The sequence below is a fragment of the Cydia splendana genome, chromosome 26 (assembly GCF_910591565.1).
Source record: "Cydia splendana chromosome 26, ilCydSple1.2, whole genome shotgun sequence".
NCBI lineage: Eukaryota > Metazoa > Arthropoda > Insecta > Lepidoptera > Tortricidae > Cydia > Cydia splendana.
In genome coordinates, this window is record NC_085985.1 from 6,059,159 (window position 1) to 6,086,275 (window position 27,117).

Sequence of the window (27,117 nt, forward strand, 5' to 3'; positions counted from 1 at the left end):
TTCTACCTTAGGGATGGCCAGGGGCGCCATAAGCCTTCAGTAAGAAGTGCATATAGTTGGAAAAATTCGACTTATGCCGCTGTGGTCCGGTGGCCGAATGGCACAGGCACCTTCCGTGATAGCAGAGGATGCTGGTTTGATTCCAGCCTGGGGCACTGGAGGCCTTGGTCACTTTGTCTTAGTATAGGGTTGGAGCCGGTGTAGCTTTATTTGACGTTCATAAGCTCATTGTAATATGCCTACTTGAATAATAAACTATCTTTATTTTATGACATTTTTTCAGTTTATAAAGAACAGTAGTCGCAGAAAAGATCTTATATCCAAAATGAATGTAATTAAGTAATGACAAAGTTATTAATATTTCAACCATTACATACTGCATGTTTAATTGCCCCCTTGTATAGTATTTGTCTAGAATCCTTATTAATTGTTTAACAATGAATATACTCACGTATGGGGGTCTCATCTCTACCCGCTTTCTCCAGCTTAATTTTGAACTTGTCACCTGAAGCAAAGATAAATATTTGAATTTAAACTGTAATGATCCACACTAATGTTAAACTAATTTTAAGAAAAGAAACATCTAAGTGAGGTTACCATGTCATTAGCCACAGAGAACACAGAACTATGTATTTAGATATGTGCCTATATTTGTATGGTCCAAAACTACGTTGACAGAGCATGTTACTGCTGCATATTGTTGATAATTTTCGTAAACATGTGGGTTTGTGTATCAAAGCTGAAGGGGCATATTTTCAAGAAAGTTAGTTTTTCTTATAGTTCGTTTTTGTTAGCATTAGAAAGAAGGTACGCGATTTTGACGTCTTTTAATTGAAAAACGCTTTTTAAAAATCAGTAACTATTATGTACTTATGAAAGCAGAAGAATATAAATGATTGTATTAGATTCATAATTGTTACATATTTGCCGTGACTTATTTTTAAAACGTGTTTTTCAATTAAAAGCCACATCAAGATTGTTTACCTTATTTCTAATGCTAAAAAAACGAACTATAGTACAAGTAAAATAATTGTAGTTTTAATTTTTAATGTTATTTAGTAAAAGACAAAAGCAAGAAAAAATCAACTATCAACGTAATTTCAGCCCAACCTTTATACCACTCTATCTACATACATACTTTTGAATCCACGATATCTAGTATTATTATTATGGTGTTGTGGGCCTTTCCAAATGCTACATCAACCAAGTAGTGATCTATTGTGCTGATGGCCCTTTAATAGTACATTGTGCAACATGGGGCGTAAGTTGAATATTGCATACGAGAGTAAGTTAAATCGCGACGGCTTGCCGGAGCTATTTATAGACTCGAGTTTGCAATATTATTACGCCCCGAGTTACACACAATGTTTTTCATCATACTTGCGATACAAAAATTAAGTATAAAGACAAAAAACTGTTGATTATGGCACTAAAAACTTCATAACTCCCTAGGGAGAACGCTTTTTCTATAACTCCCGCTAAACCTGCGTGCAATTCCACATTTACTGAGCGAGTGTGATGAAAAGTACATTACTAACGCCACAATGTACCTCATAGAGTTGCATTGAGAGTTGCTATATTTGCCACCCTAAATAGGTACTCCTTTTTGACATTTGTGGTCGGCAGGAACAGAAAATGTGCATTGCTGTCTCCTCTGTTTCATGACAGAACATTTTGTATCTTTCCTATTTGAAACATGTTTGTTCAACTTACAAAGAGTCCAGCCAGTATTCTAGTCACTGTAGATCTAGCATTTGTGATATTTTACCAGTAGAGAGTACTCCCTTGAGCCGCGCATGCAGCTCGTTCTGGCAGCGCTCCACTTGCTGCTTGAAGTAATTTGCATCCCGCAGCCGCCCCACGCACACCTCGCAAATACCACACTCATCATTACCCATTCCAAGCTGCAAAATAAAATTCAAACATTGATATACCAAATCAAAATAAATAATTTTTACGTTGTCAGGCCTTCCATTTCAATCTAATAAGGATCTTTTATAACAAATAAAGTAGTATTTCTTTATTTTTATTGCTTTCGCATCCAAACAAAATATCGAATATTAAATAATCTGGTTCAGTGGACAGAAAATAAATCTATCATAACAAAGTACAAATTAAAAAATAAACTTCATTTTAGACTTAAAAATAACTTCAGTGAAACATATTACATATCAAGAAATCCTTTATAGGTTGAGACTAGACTAGACTGTGGCATAACACAGTTTTAACTAATAACTAAATGTGTTGTCTGTATGTAGCTTGTGTTCTTTGTCTTAATTTATTTTCACATAATCATATAGGTATATTATATATATATTTCACAATATTGTCAATATCTTATTTATAAATTTAATAAGGGGGACGCCTATGTTCAGCTGTGGACATTTTATGGCTGAGATGATGATGAAATTGAATAATCTGTTTAATATGCTATAAAATATATGTATAAATTTTGGGTTAATTGAGGCAGACATTAAGTGAAAATGTTAAAAGAGACTTGTGCATCAATATTCAATAGGCAAGAAAAATTTATGTATCAAAAAAAATTGTAAAACAACCATAATCCAAAAGCTCCCAACTATTTTCAATATTTAGTTCAAAGACAAAATATTTTGACAATTTTTATTTTTATTCTTTTTTTCTTGAGGGTGTTTATAGAAATGGTAGAAATAATTCAAATAAAACCAAAATGAACATTGGTATACTTAATTACGTATTGAACTTGCGGCCCACAGCTGTGGTACTGGACGTTGGATGGTTATATGGTACGTAGTCAACGTAATAGTATTTTTAGAGTGGCCTTATTTACATTAATATTGAAGCAGTCTTTCAGCATGTCGTAATAGATCTCGGTTTTGCCGAGATGTTTATACAGCGTCTTGAGCCCCTTCTCCGGCGGCCGCACCAGGCAGCAGCTACACGAATGCAACTCCTCCATTATATTACTTGCCAGTCACTACGGGTATCATTCACAACAGAATTGACTAAATTAACACAAAATATCTGTATGTCGATTGTAAACTTCAGTTGAGGAGCGACCAAGGCTTAGATTTAGGACAGATTAAGAGGACGCGTGGCTTGCGTTGATACCGTTAACCGTGGCGTTGTCAGTGTTGTCACGTCTTGTATCAATGGCGTCTCATCCGACTATCCATCCCATGAATCCCTTCATTGATTTAATAAGGTCATTGTTCCGTCAGCGCATGACGTTGACGTTTAGTTTTTTTTTAATATGATAATAGTGCTGCCCTAGATAGTGATGCGTAAAAACTTGGCATGTTTTATCCGAACTTGGCCATCGAAGTAACGATAACAGACAGCAATTGAAGCACTATCAGCAGGGGTGCGAAACTCCTGACTTCGTTCAAACTCGGCTCAGACGGCCTACCGCGAACCCCGTTCGATAAGTTGCTTCTCTGTTCCACTTGTAAATTCGTACTTAAGTGTGACAGGGAGGCAACATGACGAACGTGCTTGGCGGTAGGCCCTCAGCATTGCCCCGAGCCATAGATATATGATATACTTAGATGACGCCTCAGCGAGCTGTCACTGTTGCCACTTTTGTTTAGTGTACTATTAACAATTTAACACCACCTTGCTGTAGCCATGTCGATAAAGTCATATCGATAAATTATCGACATTTCTTGCAATTTTAATATTACTTCAAAGGTTTAACGATACCTAAAATGAACAAAAACGCTTTTATTCTTTATTGTAGATATCAGTACGGTTACCATCAGTTTGTCACTGACATAAACGCCGTCGAGAACGTAATTTACTTTCTATACATCTCGCTCGCACTCGCGTATTAGTGCAAACGGGATGTATAGAAAGTAAATTACGTTCTCGACGGCGTTTATGTCAGTGAGAAACTGATGGTAACCGTACAGATCACAAATTTTATCGTCACGCCCCAGCAGGGAACGAGGGAAGTTCAGATAATTAATTAAAATACATAAATACCTACTAAAATACGTGTTCCGCATTAATTGAATTATTTTATTATATTCTAATATATTTATTATTCATTAGCATTTCAATTATGTTTATGTTTAACGAAGATATTGAAGCTTCAATTAATAGCTATTTCGTGCCGCTGTGTAGCGTTTATCGATATATAACATGATTAAAATCGACTTTTCACATCCCTAAAAGAGCACACATACACGTTTTTACGCAATCATACACAGCCTGGATGCACCAAAAAAAGGCAACACTTTGATTTGAAGTACATCTTGTCAACAGTATAGTTGTCCTTTTTTGACAAACGGCATTTTTAATTAAAAGAGCGAGGAGAGAGAAATGATACTAGTTGCTGCGCCGTCAAAGAGAACAGAAAACGTTGGGGCCTTGCCCCGAGCAATCGGTTGACACAACTTGACGTCCCTTTGCGTGCACAACCACAGATAAAGGCCCCAGTACACAATGGGCCATCGCCGGCCACTCCAAGGGACGCATTTATGCGTTAGAGGGAGCAAGTGATATTGCTATCTCATTCTACTGCATGGCTGCGTCCCTTGGAGTGGCCGGCGATGGCCCATTGTGTACTGGGGCCTTAAGATAATGGCTTGAATTTTGACAACCCTAAATAGCCGAAAGGGATAGTGCCATATATTAGAGAGGAACAGCATAATTCGACCCTGCGGGGCTACCGCGAATACCAAAATTCGCAAATTGCGGGGATCTTTCTCTTTTACTCCAATGAAGGCTTAATTAGAGTGACAGAGAAATATAGTTTGTCAAAGAACTGTCTCATTTCAATCATAGACAGAGAGAATCATACTATCTTTGTCTTACACTAGTACTAGCACCCAAAAGAAAAGGATGAGTAGAAGTCTGGCTACTGAAATATTACACAAATGTTTGGCGGGAAATTCAAAAAATCTTGGGCTGGTCACACTTTATGTAGTAGGAATTATAGTTTTGAAACTAGACAATATTTTCGATTTTCTGTGCACACGTAAGGTACCTAAGGATATAAGTTAAATATACGTTGACGTGCACTCAAAGTCAACTCACATAATTTCTACCACTATTTAAAGTACAATCAACGATAAACACATAATATATGTTAACACTTTCTCACTATATACCATTGTAACAAGGCGACAAATGAAATGTAGTGTAAATAAGACCTAGCTCGATAATACCGTAATATTAATATTACCAAAAAAAATACATAAGTACTATGCCAAATACGCTAAATGCTAAGTATCAAAATATTTATAGAGCACCAACCTCCGAATTTGTTTACATTTGTTCAGGAGTTGTAAATATTGCAGTTTTTCGTTATACAACGCTACACTTCGACTTCGCACATTGTCGTAATTATTTACGAGCTTAAATAATAGTTTTCGAACCTCACTCAGTATAGACATTATTAATATTAATTAAAATAAACCCCTTAAAAACCGCAAACAATTTGAATGAATGACATAAATTGACAACTAACTTTTAGCTTTTTTTTAAATCATAGACAATTGGTGATACAACAACGGAATATCTGTCAACAATTTTTGGCTAGCCAGACTCTACTTATGTATTTTTTTTGGTGATGGATTAATATTACGGTATTATCGAGCTAGGTCTTATTTACACTACATTTTATTTTTCGCCTTGTTACAATGGTATACATATGGTGAGAAAGTGTTAACATAAGTATGTGTTTATCGTTGACTGTAAGTACTTTACATAGTGGTAGAAATTATGTGAGCTGACTTTGAGTGCACGTCAACGTATATTTAACTTATGTATATCCTTAGGTACCTTACGTGTGCACAGAAAATCATAAATATTTTCTAGTATCAAAACTATTATTCCTACTACATAAAGTGTGACCAGCCCAAGATTTTTTGGATTTCCCGCCAAACATTTGTGTAATATTTCAGTAGCCAGACTCTATAATGTACCCATGTAACATGTTATGTTGAAATAAAGTGGCAATGTTATTGTGACGTAGGCCCGTGTCACTCTGGGAATAGAAGACCATGTTTTATTAGACCATGGAATAATTCAGAAACCAAGCATTTCCGCGGTGGGAAAGTTGGGAGGGGGGGTTTTCCCCCCTCCCCCTCCCAGCCCCCTCCTTCCCACCTTTCTATTAAGGCGACTTATTTTAAGATTTTTACCGGGATTATTAATTCAAAAGAACATTGGTATTCATACTTAAGAGCCAACAGGAGTGGTCATTCCTCCATACAAACGTAGTCCTCGTTTTCCTCCGTGGTTTTTGAAGCTAGAGCAATGATTTTTTCAACACAGATTAATATTATCAATATCTGTGTCGGACCGTTTTGCTTTTTTTGATATTTTTGTTTTTTAAGGCGCTAGAGCCCTTCAAAAACGGCCAAAATGGCCTAATAGACTATGCCGCAATGAGAGGCGTGGTATTCAAAACTGATATCAATTAGCCAAAAAAGCAAAACGGTCCGACACAGATAATTTCATAATCATTTAGATTTCCAAATTTGGTTACGATTGGTTAAGTTTTGGGGGAGGAAAAAGAGGACTACGAAACCTCGATTTTTGTCATTTTTACGCAGGATTTTTCGCCTCAGCTGCAGTTGTCCCTATCGCACTAATTTTAGGGGCGGAGTCAAGTTTCTAAATACGTACACAGCCAGAAAAGTGATGGGCAATAGTCGACATTTAATGTCGATAATCTAGTGATGTAAGAAGTTATCGATAAACCGTCTTGTGTGAAAATATCTAGATCCTAAGATACAAGGGGTTTTGGGTTGAGAGTAGGGAACACATTTTTGTAGTTATGATATACAATCTATTATGAACTTTTTGATTCTAATATTTCAAATTAGAAATCAAAATCAAAAATATTTTATTGCATGGTTAAAATGGGTTAACAAAATTTTTAGGTACCTACAGGCACGCTTCGTGATTGTCGAGCAATTTAGGGTCCTAGCTGAATTGGTTGTTCCATACTTGCTCGTGCTCTATGGAATGTCCAATTTAGCTAGAACCCTAAATGGCTCAACAATCACGGAGCGTGACAGTACTAATGATTCATGTTCTGTATATCCTGCCCTACAATGGCGTTAATATTTGGTTGTCATGTCTATACTTCGTTTTTAAGCATTATTGAAAAAAAAAATAGTAAATACTAATATTAACCACTAAGTACATAACTATTACAAAAAAAGCTAAATAATTATACGATTGCATGCTTAAAAAGACACGTCACCTTCACTCTAATGCTAAACAAACGAAGAATAAGAACTAACAGCGATAAGAATAAATAAATATATAGTTAAGAATAAATGTAACCAAAACGACATTAGTGCAATTTCAGACTTATAAAGCCAACCCATTAAAAGTAGATGTCACTTATAGGGACGAGAAAATTACAGAGGTTGAAACTACGAAATTTCTAGGGTTTAATTTAGACAAACATTGTAATTGGAAAAGTCACATTGAATCCATTTGCTTAAAAATTAATAGGTTTTTATTTGCCTTAGATAGAACACGAAAAGTGGCTTCACTTGCGGCCGCCCTTAGTGCATATCACGCTTACGTCTCATCTACATTGAGATATGGTATAATTCTTTGGGGCAACTCCGTAGATGTAGATAGAGCGTTTAAGGCACAAAAAAAGTGTATTCGAATATTGAGTCAAGTTGGATACCTAGAACCATGTAAGCCATTATTTATTAGATTAAGAATATTACCATTGCCATGTATATATATTAAGGAATGTTGTCTATTAGTAAAACAGCACCCTCAATTCTTTAAAACCAGAGAGGAGGCCTATGGTTCAAATTCCAGATGGAAGCACAAGTTAACTCTGCCAAAATCCAACTTGGTATTATTTCAAAAAAATGTTTACTTTATGGCAATAAAGGTATATAATAAGTTACCTGATGATCTAAAAAACAAACCAACCACATTGTTCAAACATTATTTAGATTCTTACCTACTTAAGCATTGTTTTTATAGTGTAAAAGAGTTTCTGGATCAAACTGATTAGCTTCATAGTTTAGCTGTTTGATTGTACCTAGTTATATTTTAATATATTGTGTAAACCAAAGATATATATGTAAGAATTAGATATAAGTAAAAATATTTGTACACCGACTTCACGGTAGAATATGATGGAACTTGCATTCATTCTAATTTAAGATCACATCAATGTACCATATTCTGACAAATAAATACATTTCATTTCATTTCATTTCATTTCATTTCATTTCATTTCATTTCATTTCAAGACCGCCTGTTGCTACCTTTATCTACATTGTAAATCGGTTTTAGGGTTCCGTACCCAAAGGGTAAAACACGGGACCCTATTACTAAGATTCCGCTGTCCGTCCGTCCGTCTGTCACCAGGCTGTATCTCACGAACCGTGATAGCTAGACAGTTGAAATTTTCACAGATGATTTATTTCTGTTGCCGCTATAACAACAAATACTAAAAACAGGATAAAATAAAAATTTTAGTGGGGCCTCCCATACAACAAACGTGATTTTTGACCGAAGTTAAGCAACGTCGGGCGGGGTCAGTACTTGGATGGGTGACCGTTTTTATAAATAATGGTACGGAACCCTTCGTGTGCGAGTCCGACTTGCACTTCGCCGGTTTTTTTTAAATTTGTTTTTATGTTTGTGGTGTAATAAAGAATATTTTAGAGTCAGACCAAGAAAAGTCTACAGCAATTTTGATAGCACACGCAGTGCAAGTGTTATTTATATGTCATAATTTCATAGAAGCGACGTTTGAAATAATACTTGCACTGCGTGTTCTATCAAAATCGCTATAGATTTTTCTTGGCCTAACTCTACTTTAAATTACAAAGTAAGGCCTAAATTATAAAATAAGGCCCATCAATGTTTTTTTTTTGTGTTTGTTAAACTTGATATTTTGTCTATAGTATTAGCGGACATGGCCTCAAAATTTAAACCCGCTTAAGAATCGGGCCTTATTTCGTGCATTATATACAATACTACCCATTTTTGTGTAGTCATTATTTATACTATAGAAGCATTGTTTGAGTAGCCAATTATTTAAACAGTATTTTTTTAAAGGGCAACGGTGGCAATATTTTAAGGTCTGGATAATAAGATACAGATCTTAATAAGGATATCAATGTAAGTGAATGTTACCATGACTACCAAACAAACAAATGTGATAGAATTTGCCAGCTGGCATTGTAACATTCAGACAGTTACCTATGTACCTAATCTGAAATATGAATAAATTAGTAATATTTTAAACAGGAAAGTAAACCGAATTTTGGCCTTTTGCTGGACACAATCACAATAGTAATTTGTTTTACAAGAGGGCAAAGTTTATCGCCACCGGTTGATGCATTTGCAGCACCAATGGTAGAAAATGCAAGCTCATCATCAACTGCATAATCGACGTTTGATATGACTATTGAATCCGAGCTTTTTGATCATGAATCATGATAAAACAAAATTTTAGAAGGTCGCAGAATAGTGGATTTAAAATATTTATTTTCTGTGATCTCAAATATCAGGCACGATCATACAAATTGTACATTTGCTGATCTTGCCTTTGTCATTGAAAGACGTAAGGGTTTACACAGAGAATATATATTTAAGTGTAATATGTGCAAAAAAAAGGAAACGATACACTCTGAAGACCCAAAAAGAAAATGTTAGTAAATACTGCTCCTCCCCATGGTTACTTGGTTCCTTATTCAACCTACCTGAAATTAAACGAGTAGGTTAGTAAATTATATCATTTTACATTATAAAGTTAAATGTTTAGGTATCTCAATCACTTACTCACTGGTGGACATGGACGCAACATTTTTGCCCATCTACTTATACTATCTTATAAAAAATGAAATTTTGAAAGTTAGCACGCTTAAAGTTCGTTTTTTTTGCATTAAGGTAACAGATTTTGACATGTCTTATTAAAAATTACCATTGAAAAATAAGTCATAGCAAATATGTTAGAATTATAAATCATATTAATCATATTAATGAGCAAGAGCACCCTAAACCGGCGAGCGTGTATGAGGAATGTTATGAATGTGAAGGAAGCGAAAGTGGTATGTCAGGATCGTAGCAAGTGGAAATCCGTGGTCTCTGCCTACCCCTCCGGGAAATAGGCGTGATTGTATGTATGTATGTATGTATGTATTAATCATATACTTTTTTATATTCTTTTGCTTTCATAAGTAATATAAACTAATTTTTGAAAGCGTTTTTCAATAATTATTAATAAAAAGACACGTCATGATTGTTTACCTTCTTTCTAATGCTAAAAAATAACGAACTATAATAACCGGGCCTTATTTGGTACAGAACCTTGATTTGATAGGTACATCGGATATTCTGGGCCCCTGAGTTTGTTACGTAAAGGACAAAATGGTGACATGTGGTTAGAGCTGATACTGTTAAACTAGTGGTTCTGTGCGCTAAGTATAAAAAATAAGCTTCAGCGAACTCATTAAGCCTAGAAAAAACCCTACACCCTACTGCCACTTAAGTCAGTCTTGAGTCTTTGAATCAATTTCCGTAGTAGTACTACTACTACTAAGGTACTAGGAGGTAATAAGGCCTATAGTAGGTATAATAAGGCCTACCTGAAAAATAATGTTCTTACAACAGTGTAACCGTGTTAGTTATTTGAGTAACATATATGTAAAGTGATACAATTAAAAGCTAACAGCAAACCAGTACATAAATTATATCTTATGTACTTCTTATGAATTACACTCTTATAAAGGTTTCGGCTAATTACGCTTAATTACTTGAATAAAGGTAGATGAATTGCGTGCGGTCCAATAGGTAACCACAACTCACGGAGTCCAAAACAATAAGCTGATCAGCAAAGTCAAGTAAACAAAGCCAAGTCACAGTAGTAGAAAGATTATCGAGTTCCGTAAACGTAAGCCGGGTCAAAAAATTCAATCGCAACACAGTAAGTAATAAGTGAACGCCTCGTGGCAGTAACGCACGAAAAATAACATTGCAAATTGTCGGCAATGAGGCGCGCGCGGGTGCAAGCGTACGCATCTGTGTGCGTGCATTACACACACAAATACAGTCTCTCACGCCCCGTCAGAGCGACGGGTATATTCAGCTTGAAATCTCAAAATTGACTTTTAGCTCAGCTCCCGTTTCGTCTTAATTACGTATTGAACTTGCGGACCATAGCTGTGGTGCTGGACGTTGGATGGTTTTATGGTAGTCAACGTAATAGTATCTGGATAGTGGCCATATTTACATTAATATCGAAGCAGTCTTTCAGCATGTCGTAATAGATCTCGGTTTTGCCGAGATGTTTATACAGCGTCTTGAGTCGCTTCGCTTCTCCGGCAGCCGCACCAGACAGCAGCTAAACGAGTGCAACTCCTCCATTATTTTACTTGAGAGTCACTACGGGTATCATTCACAACAGAGTTGACTAAATTAACACAAAAGATCTGTGAAGAAAAGACCAAGGCTTAGATTTAGGACAGATTAAGAGGACGCGTGGCTTGCGTTGATACCGTTAACCGTAGCGTCTTGTATCAATGGCGTCTCATCCGACTATCATTCATTACTATACATATATTATACTCTTTGCTATCATTGATCCGTTAGCGCATGACGTTGACGTTTAGTTTTTTTTTATATGACCACTAATAGTGCTGTCTAGATAGTAATGATAAAACTTGGAATGATTTTTCCGAACTTGGCCATCAAAGTAACGATAGCCAGCAATTAAAGCACTTACAGCAAAAAAAAAAACTTAACGTCAATTCAATGTGACAGCTGAGACGCAGTCGCAGTCGCCGCAGTCGCCAAACGCCGCTAACGCACTCGTAGTATCTCTTAGTCTGTGAGTGCCCCTCTATTCCAAGTTTACGATCGATATACTGCCTGTCTTTCGTATTGAAAAAGTAAATTTCTGTTGTGAATGGTACCCAATTCCCGTAGTGATTCTCAAGCAAGAAAATGGAGGAGTTGCACTCGTGTAGCTGCTGTCTGGTGCGGCCGCCGGAGAAGGGGCTCAAGACTGTGTATAAACATCTCGGCAAAACAGAGATATATTATGACATGCTGAAAGCCTGCTTCGATATTAATGTAAATATAGCAACTTTATCGAGATATATTATTACGATTATGTTGGGATTAAGAATTTCATAATATAGCTGCAGAAAGATAGACAATCTTTCTGCAGCTATATTGTGAAATTCTTACTTTGCAGGATTTTATAGTTTTATTTGATGCATCAATTTCTCAATCAACCGGTCTAGTTGATGCTTTAGCCTATTGCTAGTTCTACTGATATGTTGATTACATTATAAATCAATACTGGTACTTGTATTTAATATAATAAAGTTGGTACCAGCTAATTAATTAAGTTATTTGTGATAATTAACTATGGAATTTATCTGGCAACTTAATCTTATTTATTATTATTTATTATTTTGCAGCTTGGTGTAGGAAATGAAGAGTGTGGAATCTGTGATGTGTGTGTGGGGCGGCTGCGGGATGCGAATAACTTCAAGCTACAAGTGCAGCGCAGCCAGGCCGAGCTGCATGCGCGGTTCAAGGGAGTACTGTCTACCAGTAAGATATCACATGTATAAGCTTGAAATAGATAATTGGGAACCGCCTTGTTCTCTGTGTTTTAGGTATAATAGTCCATAATTTCATTACTTCAAAGGAAACATATTCTAATCTGATCACATTTATATATGTGTATATATAATATATAATGTAAGAACCAAGAATAAAAACTGGTTGGACTGGTACTTTAAAGAACTTACTATATAAAATTACTATTAAACTGATTTTTTCCATAAGGCTTAGTGACCTGTCCTCTTAGTACAACTATTAAGTAAAACTGCGCTTGAGATATTTATTTATCTTTATTTCAGATGACAACTTTAAAATTAAGTTGGAGAAAGCAGGTGGAGATAAGACCATCAAATGTGAGTACCAGGCACAGATATATGTACTTGGATATTAATAACAAAACTTCCGTGAGACAGACATATTAAATATATTAAGAACGGAGTCACTCACGTATTTTAACGTTTTTTCGGTATGGAGTGAAACATGTCGAGCGTTTTTCGACTTAAAATATGTCAGTGACTTGGATATTAATGTTAAATATCATGTTATTTCAGAATGTCGTTTTAAAATGACACTTAAAACTATTTTTGTTTTTGAATGTAACTTTGATTGCATGTGAGCGGATTTTAGGCGGCAGGTTCATGTGACTAGTACTAGTGAGATGACAAAGTACTAGTACTAGTGAGATGGGGTTGTTGTATTTCAACCCACCAAGGGTTGAAATAACAATGTTTAAATTTATGTAGCAAACAATTTTCAACAAAACTTATTTTAAGAAATCACAGAGAAACACACTCTGAGGAACGCTCTTTCGAATGCGAAATATGTCATAAGTATTTCAACAAATACTGTTCAAAGTTCTAGTACTAGTGAGATGGGGTTGGGTGAATTTTCGAAAATTCGTGAAATTTGGGTGGGTTTACGGTCGCCATATATTAAAAAAATGTTCGTTTTTGCTGCAGGCGATATCAAGCTGGAGAAGTCAGAGGTGGAGATGGCTGATGGCGAGGTCGTATCAGGTGTGTACTCAGTCATATGATCACTAATCAGTATGTCTAAAATAAGTTTTTGGCAAAAATTACATTTTTGGATCAAGCTTTTATTGCTGACTGTACTTTTCTTACGACAGACAACTAATACTCATCGAGACAATTCTAAAAACCCCTAACACAATTAGGTTGCGTTGTTTCATCACGGAGTTCCTATGGCCACCTCCTGTCTCCATCATCAGATCAGTTCGACAGTACCATATTATTGTATTGTCATCAGAACTGTATACAGCTGCCAATTTTCATGACGCTACGATCCTTGGAAGATGGTTAAATTAGTTACCTTAGATTCCATTACATGTTAGTTACATACAGGTCGAGAGTTCCTATGGCCACCTCCTGTCTCCATCATCAGATCAGTTCGACAGTACCATATTATTGTATTGTCATCAGAACTACATACAGCTGCCAATTTTCATGACGCTACGATCCTTGGAAGATGGTTAAATTAGTTACCTTAGATTCCATTACATGTTAGTTACATACAGGTCGACCTAATAAAAGCCTGTTAAAAATAGATTTAACTGAGTCTTAATTAAGATTTAGTTTCATGGTTTTTTTGGCAAAACTTTTTAAAAGTTAGAGTTCTATTCAAAATTTTATATTCGTCTCGAAATACCTATCCAATCATCATACACTAAAATGTTAAGTAATAAACATACCCAATTTAGTGTAATAATTTTCTAGTTTTTACTTTACCACTTTGTTGGCGCGATTGCTATGTATATGACCATACTTTCTTGCATTAATATCACTGAACTAAGGCGTGGACGGTCAGATAGACGGATATGGCAAAACAAAAAGGGTTGAAAGTTGACTACAAAAATGAGAGCTGAGAACCACTGGCGTCTCGATAGGATCTCTTATATGTATTCCATAAACACTTCCTGATTTTAAGATGAAGCTTTAATCTTATTGTTTCAGTGGCCATATACGGTGGGCTACCAGGGCCTTCAGCGAAGCCAGTTTCTACCGCGACCGACCGCGACTCTTCACCGGCGGATACCGTCACTGACCTCGACGACTCCAAGCCGGCTCGAGCTTCTGGCCGCAGTAAAGTGCATGAGTGCGACATATGCCACAAAAAGTTCGAGAATACAAACGCTAAAACCAGACTCATGATCCATCGTCGCTCCCATACTGGAGAAAAGCCTTACTCATGCAATGTATGCGACAAAAAATTCGCACAAAGGAGCCACTTAAACACACATTACGCATATCACATAGGGAAGTTCAAATTCTCATGTGAAGTGTGTGGCACGCGATTCATTCAAAAAAATCAATATGTTGTGCATATGCGGGGGCACACAGGTGCAAGACCGTATTCATGTGAATTATGCAACAAAACTTTCAGACAAAAGGGCCACTTAACAGTTCATATGAGAAAACATTTGAAATATGATCCTAGTAGCGTAGAGCCGGGAGAGATAACATGCAAAACAGAATTTGCTGATGAAACTGAAGATTTTACATGTGATATATGCAAAAAACAATTTGCAGAGGAAAGCGCCTTAAACACTCATAAAAAAAATCATTCCGGTGATTATCCGTTCACTTGCGATATTTGTGAAAGGAAGTTTAATACGCAGTTTGCCTTGAATAATCATAAATTTGACCATTCTGGAGGGAAACCTTTTAAGTGTGAAAAATGCAATAAAGGGTACACATCGAAAGGTGCTTTAAATCTACATTTGAAAGTTCACAGTGAGGATTACAAGCACGCATGTCTTCTGTGTAGTAAACGATTCATAATAAAGGAGAATTTAAATGTACATATGCGCGTACACACGGGGGAAAAGCCTTATACCTGTGCAACTTGCGAAACTAAGTTCCGCTATAGATATAGCTTGAAGAAACATTTATTGGAGAAACACAATCAAGTTATGGACAAACAGTTCTGTTGCGACATATGTGGCAAACGATTTGCATTACAGGGGACATTAAATAAACACATGGAAAAGCACGCTGAGCAAAAAAGGGAGGAAGAAGCCAAAAAGGAAGGGCGGACAGAAGACAGGCCATTTATGTGTGAAATATGTAGCAAACGATTTTCAACAAAAGGTATTTTAAGAAATCACAGAGAAACACACTCTGAGGAACGCCCTTTCGAATGCGAAATATGTCATAAGAACTTCAGAATGAAAAAAAGTTTGCAAGATCACATGAAAGTACACGAGGACTTTAAACGGCACTCATGTGAAGTGTGCGGCCAGCAATTTAAACACAAATCTGCCTTAGCAGTTCATATCCGACGTATGCATTCAAAAAGTATGCCTCACAATTGCGATGTGTGTGATAAGTCGTATCCAGTTATTGCTGAATTGAAGAAACATTATCGAGTGCACACTGGGGAGAGACCATTCGCTTGCGAAATATGCTATAAGAGGTTTCCTCGGCAAGATGGTGTAAGAAGACACCTTAGAAAAGTTCACCACGAGAAACCTTCGAAATATATTAAATTAAAAGAATTTAATAATCCTTACAATAAATAATAAAATACAGTTAATAATACAGAAAAACAGTGGTGACTGGATGGATTATATTATGTATATGCATACCCCGGTTTAACGGGACTATTTGCTTTCACTTTAAAAAAATGGGAGGATAAGGAAAATTACTCTTAGTCAATGTTGATAAAGTTATTACTTAAGAAATCTAATTTTTACTATTGTATAATTTTAAACATTATAATAGCTTTTACAATCAAATGAACTGAATTATTATTCGATGTTATTTTAATTATTGTTGTTAAGATACTGATGTAGGTATATACTTTATATGGCTGATGGCCAAGGGAAAGGGGAGGGGCATACATTATTACAAGTTAGTTGTTCTGGAGCATACATTGGCATACCTACGCCCGTGAGTCCGTCTAAACTAACTCTGCAGCGCGTTTGATAGCACAGTGTGAAATCACTCTGGAAGTGTTATTTTAAAGGCCTTCCAAACGGGATGATGAAATCGAATCGAAATTTTACGTTTATGATAACTCTTCACACGCTGTGCTATCAAATACGGTGCTTAGATACGACTATTGCAATAGATTGTCCATACTATTCATGCTCGAATATGTAGTCTTTCTTAGAGTAATAAATAAGCTTAGTGTTATCTCTATAGATAAAAACCCATTTACATACCTATTCATAATAAGTTTAATCAAGCTTTACGAAAACGTATTGGGAATAAATTTCAATCTTAATAAATATTCAATTTTAATTGAGTTTTAAACTTTTTAATGTTTTACCAACCTATCATACAAGTTCGTGTAAGTTTTGATTGGCTATAGAATTCTACATCTTACTCGGCATTAGAATATTGGACGATGTCAAGCTGCTATACAGTTGAGTCGCTCGCGTCACAATACACTCGGGGCGATTTTACCGTTTTCCTTTTGAACGCCAAAAGCCGTATCCATTTGCCGTACCCCTGACGCCACGGGGGTAAAATTTAGTGAATAAATAATGCCAACCTAAAAGTGTGGTGTTTTCAGTAGATTTTATTAGAATTTTTCATCAAAAAACGATCGACATCAATTGCGTGGCGTTCAAAAGGTAAAGCTCTAGCCAGTTCGTTATTTACAGGTTACAAAGTAAAAAAGGAAACACGTTTAACGTATATATTTTATTACATAACAGTAATACAAAATTTAAATTCTCACTTTTTCTTATGAATAATATAATCTTTATAACATTTTGGGCCGAAATAATAAGTCATAACGATATTATAAAGGGGCCCACAGATTACCAGTTCGCCGGACGATATCAGCCTGTCAGTTGTTCGGAGCTGTCAAATTTAACTTTTAACTGACAGGCCGATATCGTCTGGCGAACTGGTAATCTGTGGGCCCCTTAAGACACATCGTCATTAGTTACTACAATAGTTATTTGTACAACAAGAGATCAAAGTTTGATATTTCTTCGAGTGCTTATTTTGAGTCCCGTGCGAGCGAAAGATTCTATAATAGATTCACGAGCGTAGCGAGTGAATCTAATTTAGAATCTTGAGCGTAGTAAGGGATTCAAAAGCGCACGAGATGTAAATAACTTTGATCTCGTGTAGTACACAAAATTTTTCACCCTAAGCAGTGAGAACATACCTAGAGGGACAGAGATAATAGAACCCAAGTTTATCGAACTTGTATTAGACCCCGCATGTTGAAATGACATTAAAGGTCACTTGAATGTCATTTTGTCTCAATCAGTGAGCAAAATCTCATTTTGCTCACTAGTGAGAAAAAAATGACTCAGTGAGCAAAATCGCATTTTGCTCACTGTTTTTAAGAAGCAAAGTACCCTTGTTCGAGCTGCTGAGGTGAAAAAAAATAAACCACAAATCTATAAAGTGGTTTTAGAATTAGATAGAGAAACTAACAGAAGAAAAAAAGATTGACAAAATAAGTATTTATATAAAAATAGTAATAATGTTTCTATTACTAAATAATGGTAAATTTAATTTAAAAAAGTCTAATATTCAGGTATTTCATAAAGCAAGAGATGATGTCAATAGAGTACGACCAAACTAACTCTGCATGCCATTTGCAATGTCATATTTCTATGAAAATATCACCTTTATAGTAACACACCATCACTTTGCTCATGTCTAGTCGGTGCAAAATTAGCCTACACGGACTCTAAATACAAAAAAAACAGGTTCGCGCGCAAAAGACAATTTCATTAAGGTGTATTCCCCATCACAAAAAGTGCACAGCGCCGCTAAAGAAGTTTTCACTTCAAAAATAGGTTTTAGTTAGGTACCTATTGTCAATTGGTGATTATCGGAATAAGCTGAATATTCCTTATCTAATTCTAAATTCCACTATGATCCATAATCCTCATGATTATGATAAGGGTATATACAAATAAAAGATGTATCACGAGAATGTCGCTTACAAAATGCCATTCTTTTATACATCTGAAAATAATGAGAAAGCGATATTTGGTATTGTAATATTCCATGACTTAGTTAACAAATATCAGTATATTCTCGATGTTTATGCATTTGATTGAGGTATTTACAACAAGACAGAATCATTTCGTAAGCGACGTTCTCGTGGGATGCTCCATAAGGATTTTTACATGGCCTTGAAGATCTCGATCCAGTAGCCGTCAGGGTCCTGAATGAAGGCCAGGCCTTTCATGGTCCCGTCCTGCGGTCGCTTGATGAACTTCACTCCTTGCTCCTCGAATCTGTAATATTTTTTATATATTTATTTTAGTTTTTATTTAAACAACATGCTCCTATTTTTAATCGACTTCAAAAAAGGAGGAGGTTCTGAATTCGTACTTTAACCTGTGATTAGTATATTATTATACTTATGATTAGTTAAGAAAGGGTTAAAACAAAAATTAACTAAGTAATTGAGGCTTGTAAAGTTTCATGAATAAGGGGGTAAATCACTGAACCAGTAGGCTTATTAGCGCAGGAGTGCCGCGGCACATCTCGCCCGCGAGATAGACTACCCGACTTTTTATAACTACATATATTAATTAAAGAGAGATGGGTAGTCTATCTCGCGGGCGAGATACTGTTACTGTCGCGGCGCTCCTGTGCTAAGCCTTCTGAAGAGATTATGGTCATCATTGAAAAAAATACCCTATACAGGGTTACTTATTATTGTATGAGTAACTATATTTTAAAATACGTAAAGACGTCATAATATGGTCAAACAAAAATGGACGCACGCGATCGGCGGGGTGGCAGGCGACGACCGCTGCTGTTGTCCAAATTTGTTCATTCAAGAGGGCGCCAGCCCCCGATCGTGTGCGTCCAGTCCGCGGCCTTAGATCTTCAGTCAACTTACTTAGCACAGGCCGCCTCTACATCAGGCACCAATATACCGATGTGCCCGTAGCCACGCGGCTCACTGTTGCCGTTGTGGTAGCTCGAATCGTCGCTCTCGGTGCCCCAGTTGCTGAAAGAAACAAAATTAGCTTGAAGCGTGGGGAACCCTTTAATCCACACCTTTGTAAGTCACGTCCATAGTAGTTGTAAACCTTGTGGGAATGCACGAAGGTTAATATATGGCCGTAGCTGCGCGCGTCAGTTGATGTCTTTAAACCTTTATTAGGCCCCAGTTATACAGATATGCTACGTGAAAGTTAAATACACTACCATGTTTATAATACACTAGGGAACACATCTACGGCAAAAAAAAACGAAATCATTAAGAATAACATGTGGTCAATATATGCACTCAGCCTGTTAGTGCACTTGAGTTTTCAGATGATCTGTTTCCAATACACCTATTCATTGACATTGACATAACAAACATAAGGTGCTCTGTACAGACTGGCGTTTAATTGACTACATACGATAAATCGAACATTATTGTGTAGGATTAATATACGAATATCACTGAAAAAATTATAAGCTCTTGCAATTCACGATGGAGAGTGGATTTATCAAAATTAGACCTTGTCATCATACCAATAAGAGTCTCGTCACTCGCCATCGTGAATTGCAAGAGCTATAATTCAAATTATTAGATACAGCGACGTGTATAGTTTTTATAGTATGTATAATGGAAACAATGACGATAGCTTGTTTCCCTTGACAGGCATAGTGCATAAATTGACCACATACTATAGATTAATTAATTACACTAAAATTAAGTACTGACCGAAAAAGTATGAATGAGGAAAGAAAGCCTGATATATTCGCTATATAATACCATTATAGTTAAATAAAAAAGAGGATGTTCTTCTTCGTGAATGTTTATTAACTATGTGGTTTCCAAATAGTCTCTGCCTTATAAAGGGTTAATAGCGTTAATTGGCATAAAACTGTCAGAAATTACTAAAAATTAAACACTTGTTTCGAATGTGGGAAACATATTTCCTGTGCCTTAAGGCTTGCCAACAGCTCGAGCACGAATACTAGAGTCCGAGCCTAAGAAAGCAGGAAGGTACGATTACCTACTTGTTTCAGAGTCTTAGCTTCTGCCCGTAAATCCATCAGCGTAAAAGTCATAAAACTGTTTCTCCCATCTTTAGTACATTAGTACTCTCGTATTTAATTGCAAACCCTATTGCGCTTATATAATCAATAACCAGGGGGCCGATTTTTGAATTTCGACCACCCGATTTCGTTCAATAATATCTCCACTACTAGGCATTTAAATTCTACTAATAAAATCGAAAGAAATCGACGAGTGATCAATACCACTACATTCCCAATTTCTATCGCTTGTATTTAAAAAATTAGCATTTCGCCGTTTTCCACCGACTTTCGAGTAACGAAATCGAACGATCGAAATTCAGAAATCGGCCCCCAGATTTAATTATGTATAGGCTAAAGTAGCCGGTATCGTATTCCAATTTGCGCATGCTACATGACACCCACATCATATTACGCAACCTGCACATTATGCTTTACATTCTACAGCAGTAGGTAATGACCTCGTAGGAATTATGTGTTACTAATTGCAAACTAATAGAACAACATGTTACGAAGCTCAAATGTATTAATCTTAGAACACTTTGAACATTTGTTGACATGATGTCATATTTTAAGAATATTACGAGTTTGAGTAATATAAATGGATATTGTCACTCATAATATTATTAGCATTTTGGTTGCATCATGGAAGCATAGTATTTAGCAACTAAAAAACTGTAAAAATACTTGTCTTCAAGATACAATATTGGATCTATGGAGTCTGGAGGTCTATGTCTACAATGGTAACTGGTAACAGTTCTACAAGCTTTGCTTAGTTTAAGGCTAAGTTGATCTGTGTAAGATTGTCCTCAATATTTGTTTTTATTTACATTTCTACTTTAAAATAACACAATTAAAGATATTTAGTTGACTTGTTTACCAGTTGGTACCTTTAATGAACAAAAAAAACATGAGAAAGCATGATTAATTTTAACAAAGCCTACTCTCCACTTTGGCTTGAATGGTATGTTTCATAAAAACCAGTGCCTACACCACCATGCCTCGGGTATTAGGCAGCCGGAGCGTTAATATGAAATGAAAATCTTTCTTTTTGGGCAACTATTAATAATATGAGGAGAAAGGTGATATTGAAATCTAACTGTGTCAGCTCCAGCGTAGCTTTCCTCGTTGTAGCCCAAGTCAGCCTCTTTGCCTCGTCCTGCGGCACATCTGCCAGGTTCTCATAACCCATGAAGTACAGAGAGAACTTCATAGCAGGGAAGTCCAGTTTCTTGAGGAGGGTCATCCCGAGCACGCCGGTGTAGAACGGGAGTGACTTGCGGGGATCCTTGATGCGGTACATGGTTTGTTGGAACATGAAGTCCTAGTGGTTTAAGACATTTTATTAATTTAGTTAAAAATAAAATAAATTACCTAGTGTTTGTTATTTTAGTTTTTATAAAAACAAAAATTATAATCAAAATTGTTTGTTTGTCCAACACAGGTATATAATTAAACATACATACAGGTCTTATAATATTATTGTTGTATCACCATGTTGTGACTATAATATGCTGTGCAGTTACCATTAATGATAGTCTAACAAAAATTCGCTAACACTATAATATGCTTTATACAACTAGGGTTCCGTACATAAGTCCCACTCACGCTTGACTGCACATTTCTAATAGGTTTTCCTGTCATGTATAGGTAAAGAACTATTTTGTGTTTTTTTTCAAAATTTTAGACCCAGAAGTTTCGGAGATAAAGGGGGGGAATGGTAATTTTTCGGCTATTATCTTAAATAACTTCGAACCTATGTATTTTAAAATTATAAAAAAAACATGTCCATCTTTGGGTCACAAGGTCACAAATTTACATATGTGTACCAAATTTCAACTAAATTGGTCCAGTAGTTTCCGAGAAAATAGGCTGTGACAGACGGACAGACAGACAGACGCACGAGTGATCCTATAAGGGTTCCGTTTTTTCCTTTTGAGGTACAGAACCCTAAAAACATAGTAGTGCGGAATTAATAGTAGAATATTTACCTTAGTTCCTTCATGAGGCTTCACACAGAGGGCCTCGACCTCTTCGTTAGTCAAACCTTGAGCCATGGTCCTAAAAAGAACTTTAAAGTTGTAGTTTCTTTTAGGTTATGTTGAATATCTATGTAAAGCACCGAACCAAATAAGGATCAAGTAAGAAAGGAATTAAGAATTGTGATATTTGTAAATAATGTAAGTATAAATTCAATGTTCACGGGCGCAATTGCATGGCATGTATGTAAATAGTTTTTAAGTCACATGAAGTGAAACGTTAATTTCTTTTGAGAATAATATCTTTAACCCGAAGAATTTTAATTGGAAATTAGGTTATTTACCTGTAGTTATTGAGATAAGGTCTATACGTGCAAGTTCTAGAAAAGAAACTCGATAAGCGAATTGATAACACGACCATTGACTTGAGCCGCTTTGACAGATTGAGTTGAGGGTGACTGACCACTCTCGCTCCTTTGACACATTGATAATTGCGTTTCGTTTCGCTTTACACAAAATTGTTTTAAGTACAAAATAGTACCTAATAGAAACATATTTATTGCATCATGAGGACGATTTGACTTTGCAAAAATTGTTTGCAACTTATATTTTGGTATAGAAAAAATTTAGCGCAATATTTACAAACTTGGCCTTCAAAAATGTTGATATAACACTCAGAAAAAAAAACAGAGCGACATGACATTAGCAGACAGCCATTTTGCTGACTGACTGCGCTGTCTGCGGAATCGCTCGCCGATACCCCGATACCCATACTTCCAATCAGAAATCGATATGTATCTTCATATAAATGGAATGGCAAAAGTAGATTTTAAAGTGTGTATTATGTATTAGCGTAATCAGTTGTGTCTGTGACTCAATTATCACAGTGTTTTATAAGTTAAACAATGGAGGAGTTACATTCTTGTAGCTGTTGCTTGGTACGACCCCCGGAGAAGGGGCTGAAAATGCTGTATAAACATCTCGGGAAAACAGAAATATATTACGACATGCTGAAAGACTGCTTCGACATAAATGTAAGTTTATACAATTTATCCTCCTGCCGCCCAGAATTTTTTCGTCAAAGATGGGATACAAGCCCAGAGTAGGCTTGAGTCGGTCCTGAACTAAGAACTATTAAGAATGAAATCCCATCAAGGACCGAAAGGAACTAAATCTTTTTGCGCGCTCTTAATCGGTCTTTAGGTCCTTTAGTTCAGTGGGATTCGAGAGCGCTTGACTGAGTGAAACGTAAAATAGACGGAACGAAACGGTTGTCAATGTCGCTGGCACGAGTGTGAACGAGATGAAAGCTCGACGTGACACTCCTAAGCCCGTAAAATATGAAGGAAAATCAAATATATTTCGACATATTTCACATTTTTAAATTATGTTAAGGTGTTTTAATGTTTAATACCGACACATCGTATCGTACAAGTTGAATTGTATTCAGTTACCAAAGATTGGAAAGAAACCAATGAAAAATCGACTCCTATTCATTCCCGGCTCTCAACGACCGAACTGAACTAAAGGAACTAAAAGACCGAACTAGTTCGTTTGACCGATTGACCGAGAGCGGAGCGCTCTCGGTAGTGACCGAGCAGGCACAAGCCTAGCCCAGAGGCCTTTTTTTAGGTTCACATGGTTCCGGCCCAAGACTTCGACATATGATTACATTGTAATAGCATTGTATTATGGGTGTGAGTAGTTTATAGCATCATAAGGGGTATCAGTAGAAGGTTAAGAAACCAAAGAAACACCGAAATTCGATGTCTTTTTTATAGGACTCTGGGCCGCTGCCTCAACAAAGTGGTTTTTCTTAGATTGTGTATTTCTGAATTTATTAAAATAATTAATGTACCCTGACGTTGATTTACCCCGCTTCTGTAACATATTTGAAATATATCAGAATTAAATAATGCATTTCATGTAAAATATTATTACGAAAAAAAAATTTCCTACCTTTACCACATGCTAACAATAATATTAGCTACAAGCAGCATATTATCTTACTTTGACTATTGGATTATAAAAATACAGTGAATATTCAATTCTACACAAGCAGTGGGAAACTAATAAACTGGGAAAATGACTTAACTTATAGCCACTAAACTCGAGCATATCGATTTTTCTTATAATAATAGGGTAACCGCCCGCAGACCTATTAAAATCCTATAGCTAGTAATTACTACCATCTTATTTTAATCTATGAATTTTTAAATATTTTTGCCAAAACTAACTATAAAGCTTTTCCAAAAGACATTAAAATTAAATACTTTATTAAATTCAAATTTTAATTGTTAAACGAACAGCATATCCAATGCAAAACAACCCAATATAGCGGTTAAAGCCCGTAGACCTATAAAAAACCTTAAATATATTATGACCCACATGCCTTCCTATAGGTCTTCCAAATGTTAATTGTTGTATTTACATGAATATTGATTAAAAGTAAAAAATAAATGTGGTAAAACAAAGACGAACATATAAGACATCATTTACAACAAAAATACACAAGGCATCTGCCGAGATAGCCAAGCCCTTGTCATTGTTTTGGATATTACTTCAAAACTGACAGATTATTTTACACAGATTGACATCTATTGACAACGTCAAATATGACGTATTCTTTCAAAACTGATCTGAATTCAATATGCGGTAAATTTTAATTTTTAAAACAGGTTAAAGTTGTAGACCTTTTAAAAGGTCATTGGGCGCGTATAAGTTAAAAGTGTAATTATGCTTGGGCCGGAAACACTACTCAGTCGGAGACCTTTTAATAGGTCTTTGGGCGGCAGGAGGTTATTGATCTTGTTTTCATAAGCTATTATGGCTCTGATGCTCATTTTGCTGTAATAGATTTTTTAATGAGACCTCAGTGCGTTCTGTGGAGATATGATCATCTGTCTGCGCGTATAGACATAAGTTGGGGCTGATGGCCAGGATTTGCGCTGATGTGGATGGCAGGTTGATGAAATAACGAAGGCAGCAGGTTTCTTCGAATTAACTACATTTAATTCGGGATTTTACATTATTTGTTTTTTACCTAATTAAATTTACATAAAAATGAGCAAAAGTGAAGATAGGTATAGGCTACGTGGTAGTTCGATGTGATAGATCAAAATTGTAAGTGTCAGCCTCTGTCTTCATTGGTCGCTGGTAACATGACGCGATGACATGTGTGTGACGTCATGGTACTCGTGGTAGGTGCATCGCAGCCGGGGATGAGCGCGCGGGTCGCTAGGCGCGAGCCAGGCTGAAGGTCGCGGGCGGCCGCCTGTTTCTATGCGCTTTAGGTATTGCCGTAACATCATCTTAACACCATTTTCCACGGAAGTCTGATTAATCAAATATCCTTAATGATAGCAATGATCAATTCCCAGATATGGTTGTGCCAATTGGGGTTAATCTGTCTTTATGGGCAGAACTGTTTTAGCAAAAGCTTTTAAAGAATTGAAAAATATTGCATAGTTTTGTTGGTTTGTATTTACTGTTAATGATTAAATAAAAATACAACTGGTTGGTGGATATTGTAAAATCCTAATTTAAGAAATTTGATAAGTATGAACCTGAACATTTAAGTTTTGAAATACATGCCAGGGCTACACAAGGTTAGCTGGAAGGGATCCCTAAAGGGATAAGGTTTGTGCAATATTAATTTTCATTTCATAAAATTGGATTCATCATCTTCTATTACTACAGTGCTATATTTAAATGAGGCGGTTGGTAAGAAGTTATTATGTTCAGCCAAGAAAAGGTTGAAGTTTGGATGCATGAAACTGATTTGTATTAGGTATTTTAAGTTAGGAAAGATTGAATATATTTATGTATTAACTAGTTTTAGTCTCAAAACCCTAAAAGTAAATCACTGCACAACTTTTTTGCCAACCCCCTGAGATAAGTAGTAGGCCTATAGATTATCTAATAAAGTACAACATTTCAAAATATTACAACAAAGTTTTAATTTTATTTTGCAGCTAGGCTTAGGGAATGAGGAGTGCGGGATCTGCGAGGTGTGCGTGGGGCGGCTGCGGGACGCAAGTGACTTCAAGCTGCAAGTGAAGCGCAGCCAGGCAGAATTGCAGGCACGGCTCAAGGGAGTAATCACTGCCAGTGAGATATACCAGATATTACTACTAACATATCCCTTCAACTGGCATACATAACATAATTTTGAGTCTTTCAAATTTTAATGCTCTCTCAATTTATTAATTTTCTATGTTTGCATCTCCTCTAAGGGGGTTTGGAAGACGAATACATAATTTCATGTGAAATTGGATCTAGAGACTGTGCCTCTTCATTGCAGATAGATGTAATGTGGCTGTAGGAAGCTTAAGCCCTAGGTATGGACCAAAGCTACTTGTTTAAGAAATCCACCTCGTGAAATCATTGGATAATTGCTACTATGTATTTCAAATGTACAAATAAGTCTGTTATGACAATAATTACTAAACTTAATTATTGTAATTTTTTTTTACTAGCCAATTTGAGTGTCCCACTGCTGGGCAAAGGCCTCTCCCCTTAATTTCCACGACTCCCGTTTTAGTGCTTCATCCGGCTAGTTGTTCAGGAAGCTGTCCAGGTCATCTCGCCATCTCCATTTG

General features: G+C 36.2%; 3 protein-coding genes across 3 annotated transcripts in view; 1 reads left to right on the plus strand and 2 right to left on the minus strand.

Moving 5' to 3' along the window:
- The window catches only part of LOC134803061 (zinc finger protein 62-like), a 125,911-nt gene extending 122,810 nt beyond the window's left edge, over positions 1 to 3,101 (minus strand). The window contains exon 1 of the mRNA XM_063775767.1: positions 2,810 to 3,101. Coding sequence (XP_063631837.1) covers positions 2,810 to 2,938 — 129 coding nt within the window. The 5' untranslated portion in view covers positions 2,939 to 3,101. The remainder of the gene's footprint in view (positions 1 to 2,809) is intronic.
- Positions 3,102 to 11,926: 8,825 nt separating this feature from the next.
- Positions 11,927 to 27,117, plus strand: part of LOC134803062 (gastrula zinc finger protein XlCGF57.1-like) — a 62,887-nt gene continuing 47,696 nt past the window's right edge. Inside the window, exons 1-2 of the mRNA XM_063775768.1 lie at positions 11,927 to 12,054; positions 12,408 to 12,543. Coding sequence (XP_063631838.1) covers positions 12,421 to 12,543 — 123 coding nt within the window. The 5' untranslated portion in view covers positions 11,927 to 12,054; positions 12,408 to 12,420. The remainder of the gene's footprint in view (positions 12,055 to 12,407; positions 12,544 to 27,117) is intronic.
- Positions 18,378 to 22,958, minus strand: LOC134803393 (lactoylglutathione lyase). Its single transcript, XM_063776212.1, has 5 exons — positions 22,861 to 22,958; positions 22,529 to 22,598; positions 21,638 to 21,861; positions 19,402 to 19,512; positions 18,378 to 18,787 (listed from the first exon to the last, which is right to left on the minus strand). Exons 1-5 carry the CDS (start codon positions 22,935 to 22,937, stop codon positions 18,673 to 18,675), a joined length of 597 nt encoding a protein of 198 aa, XP_063632282.1. The 5' UTR covers positions 22,938 to 22,958; the 3' UTR covers positions 18,378 to 18,672.

Bases quoted from the DNA above. Each gene is read 5' to 3' on its own strand.
- LOC134803393 (XM_063776212.1), bottom strand. From the start codon at position 22,937: ATGGTCGTGTTATCAATTCGCTTATCGAGTTTCTTTTCTAGAACTTGC. The intron at 21,862-22,528 runs GTAAATATTCTA...TTAAACCACTAG, and splicing joins AGCCTCATGAAGGAACTAAG to GACTTCATGTTCCAACAAAC. The intron at 19,513-21,637 runs GTTAGATTTCAA...TGTTTCTTTCAG, and splicing joins GCTACGCTGGAGCTGACACA to CAACTGGGGCACCGAGAGCG.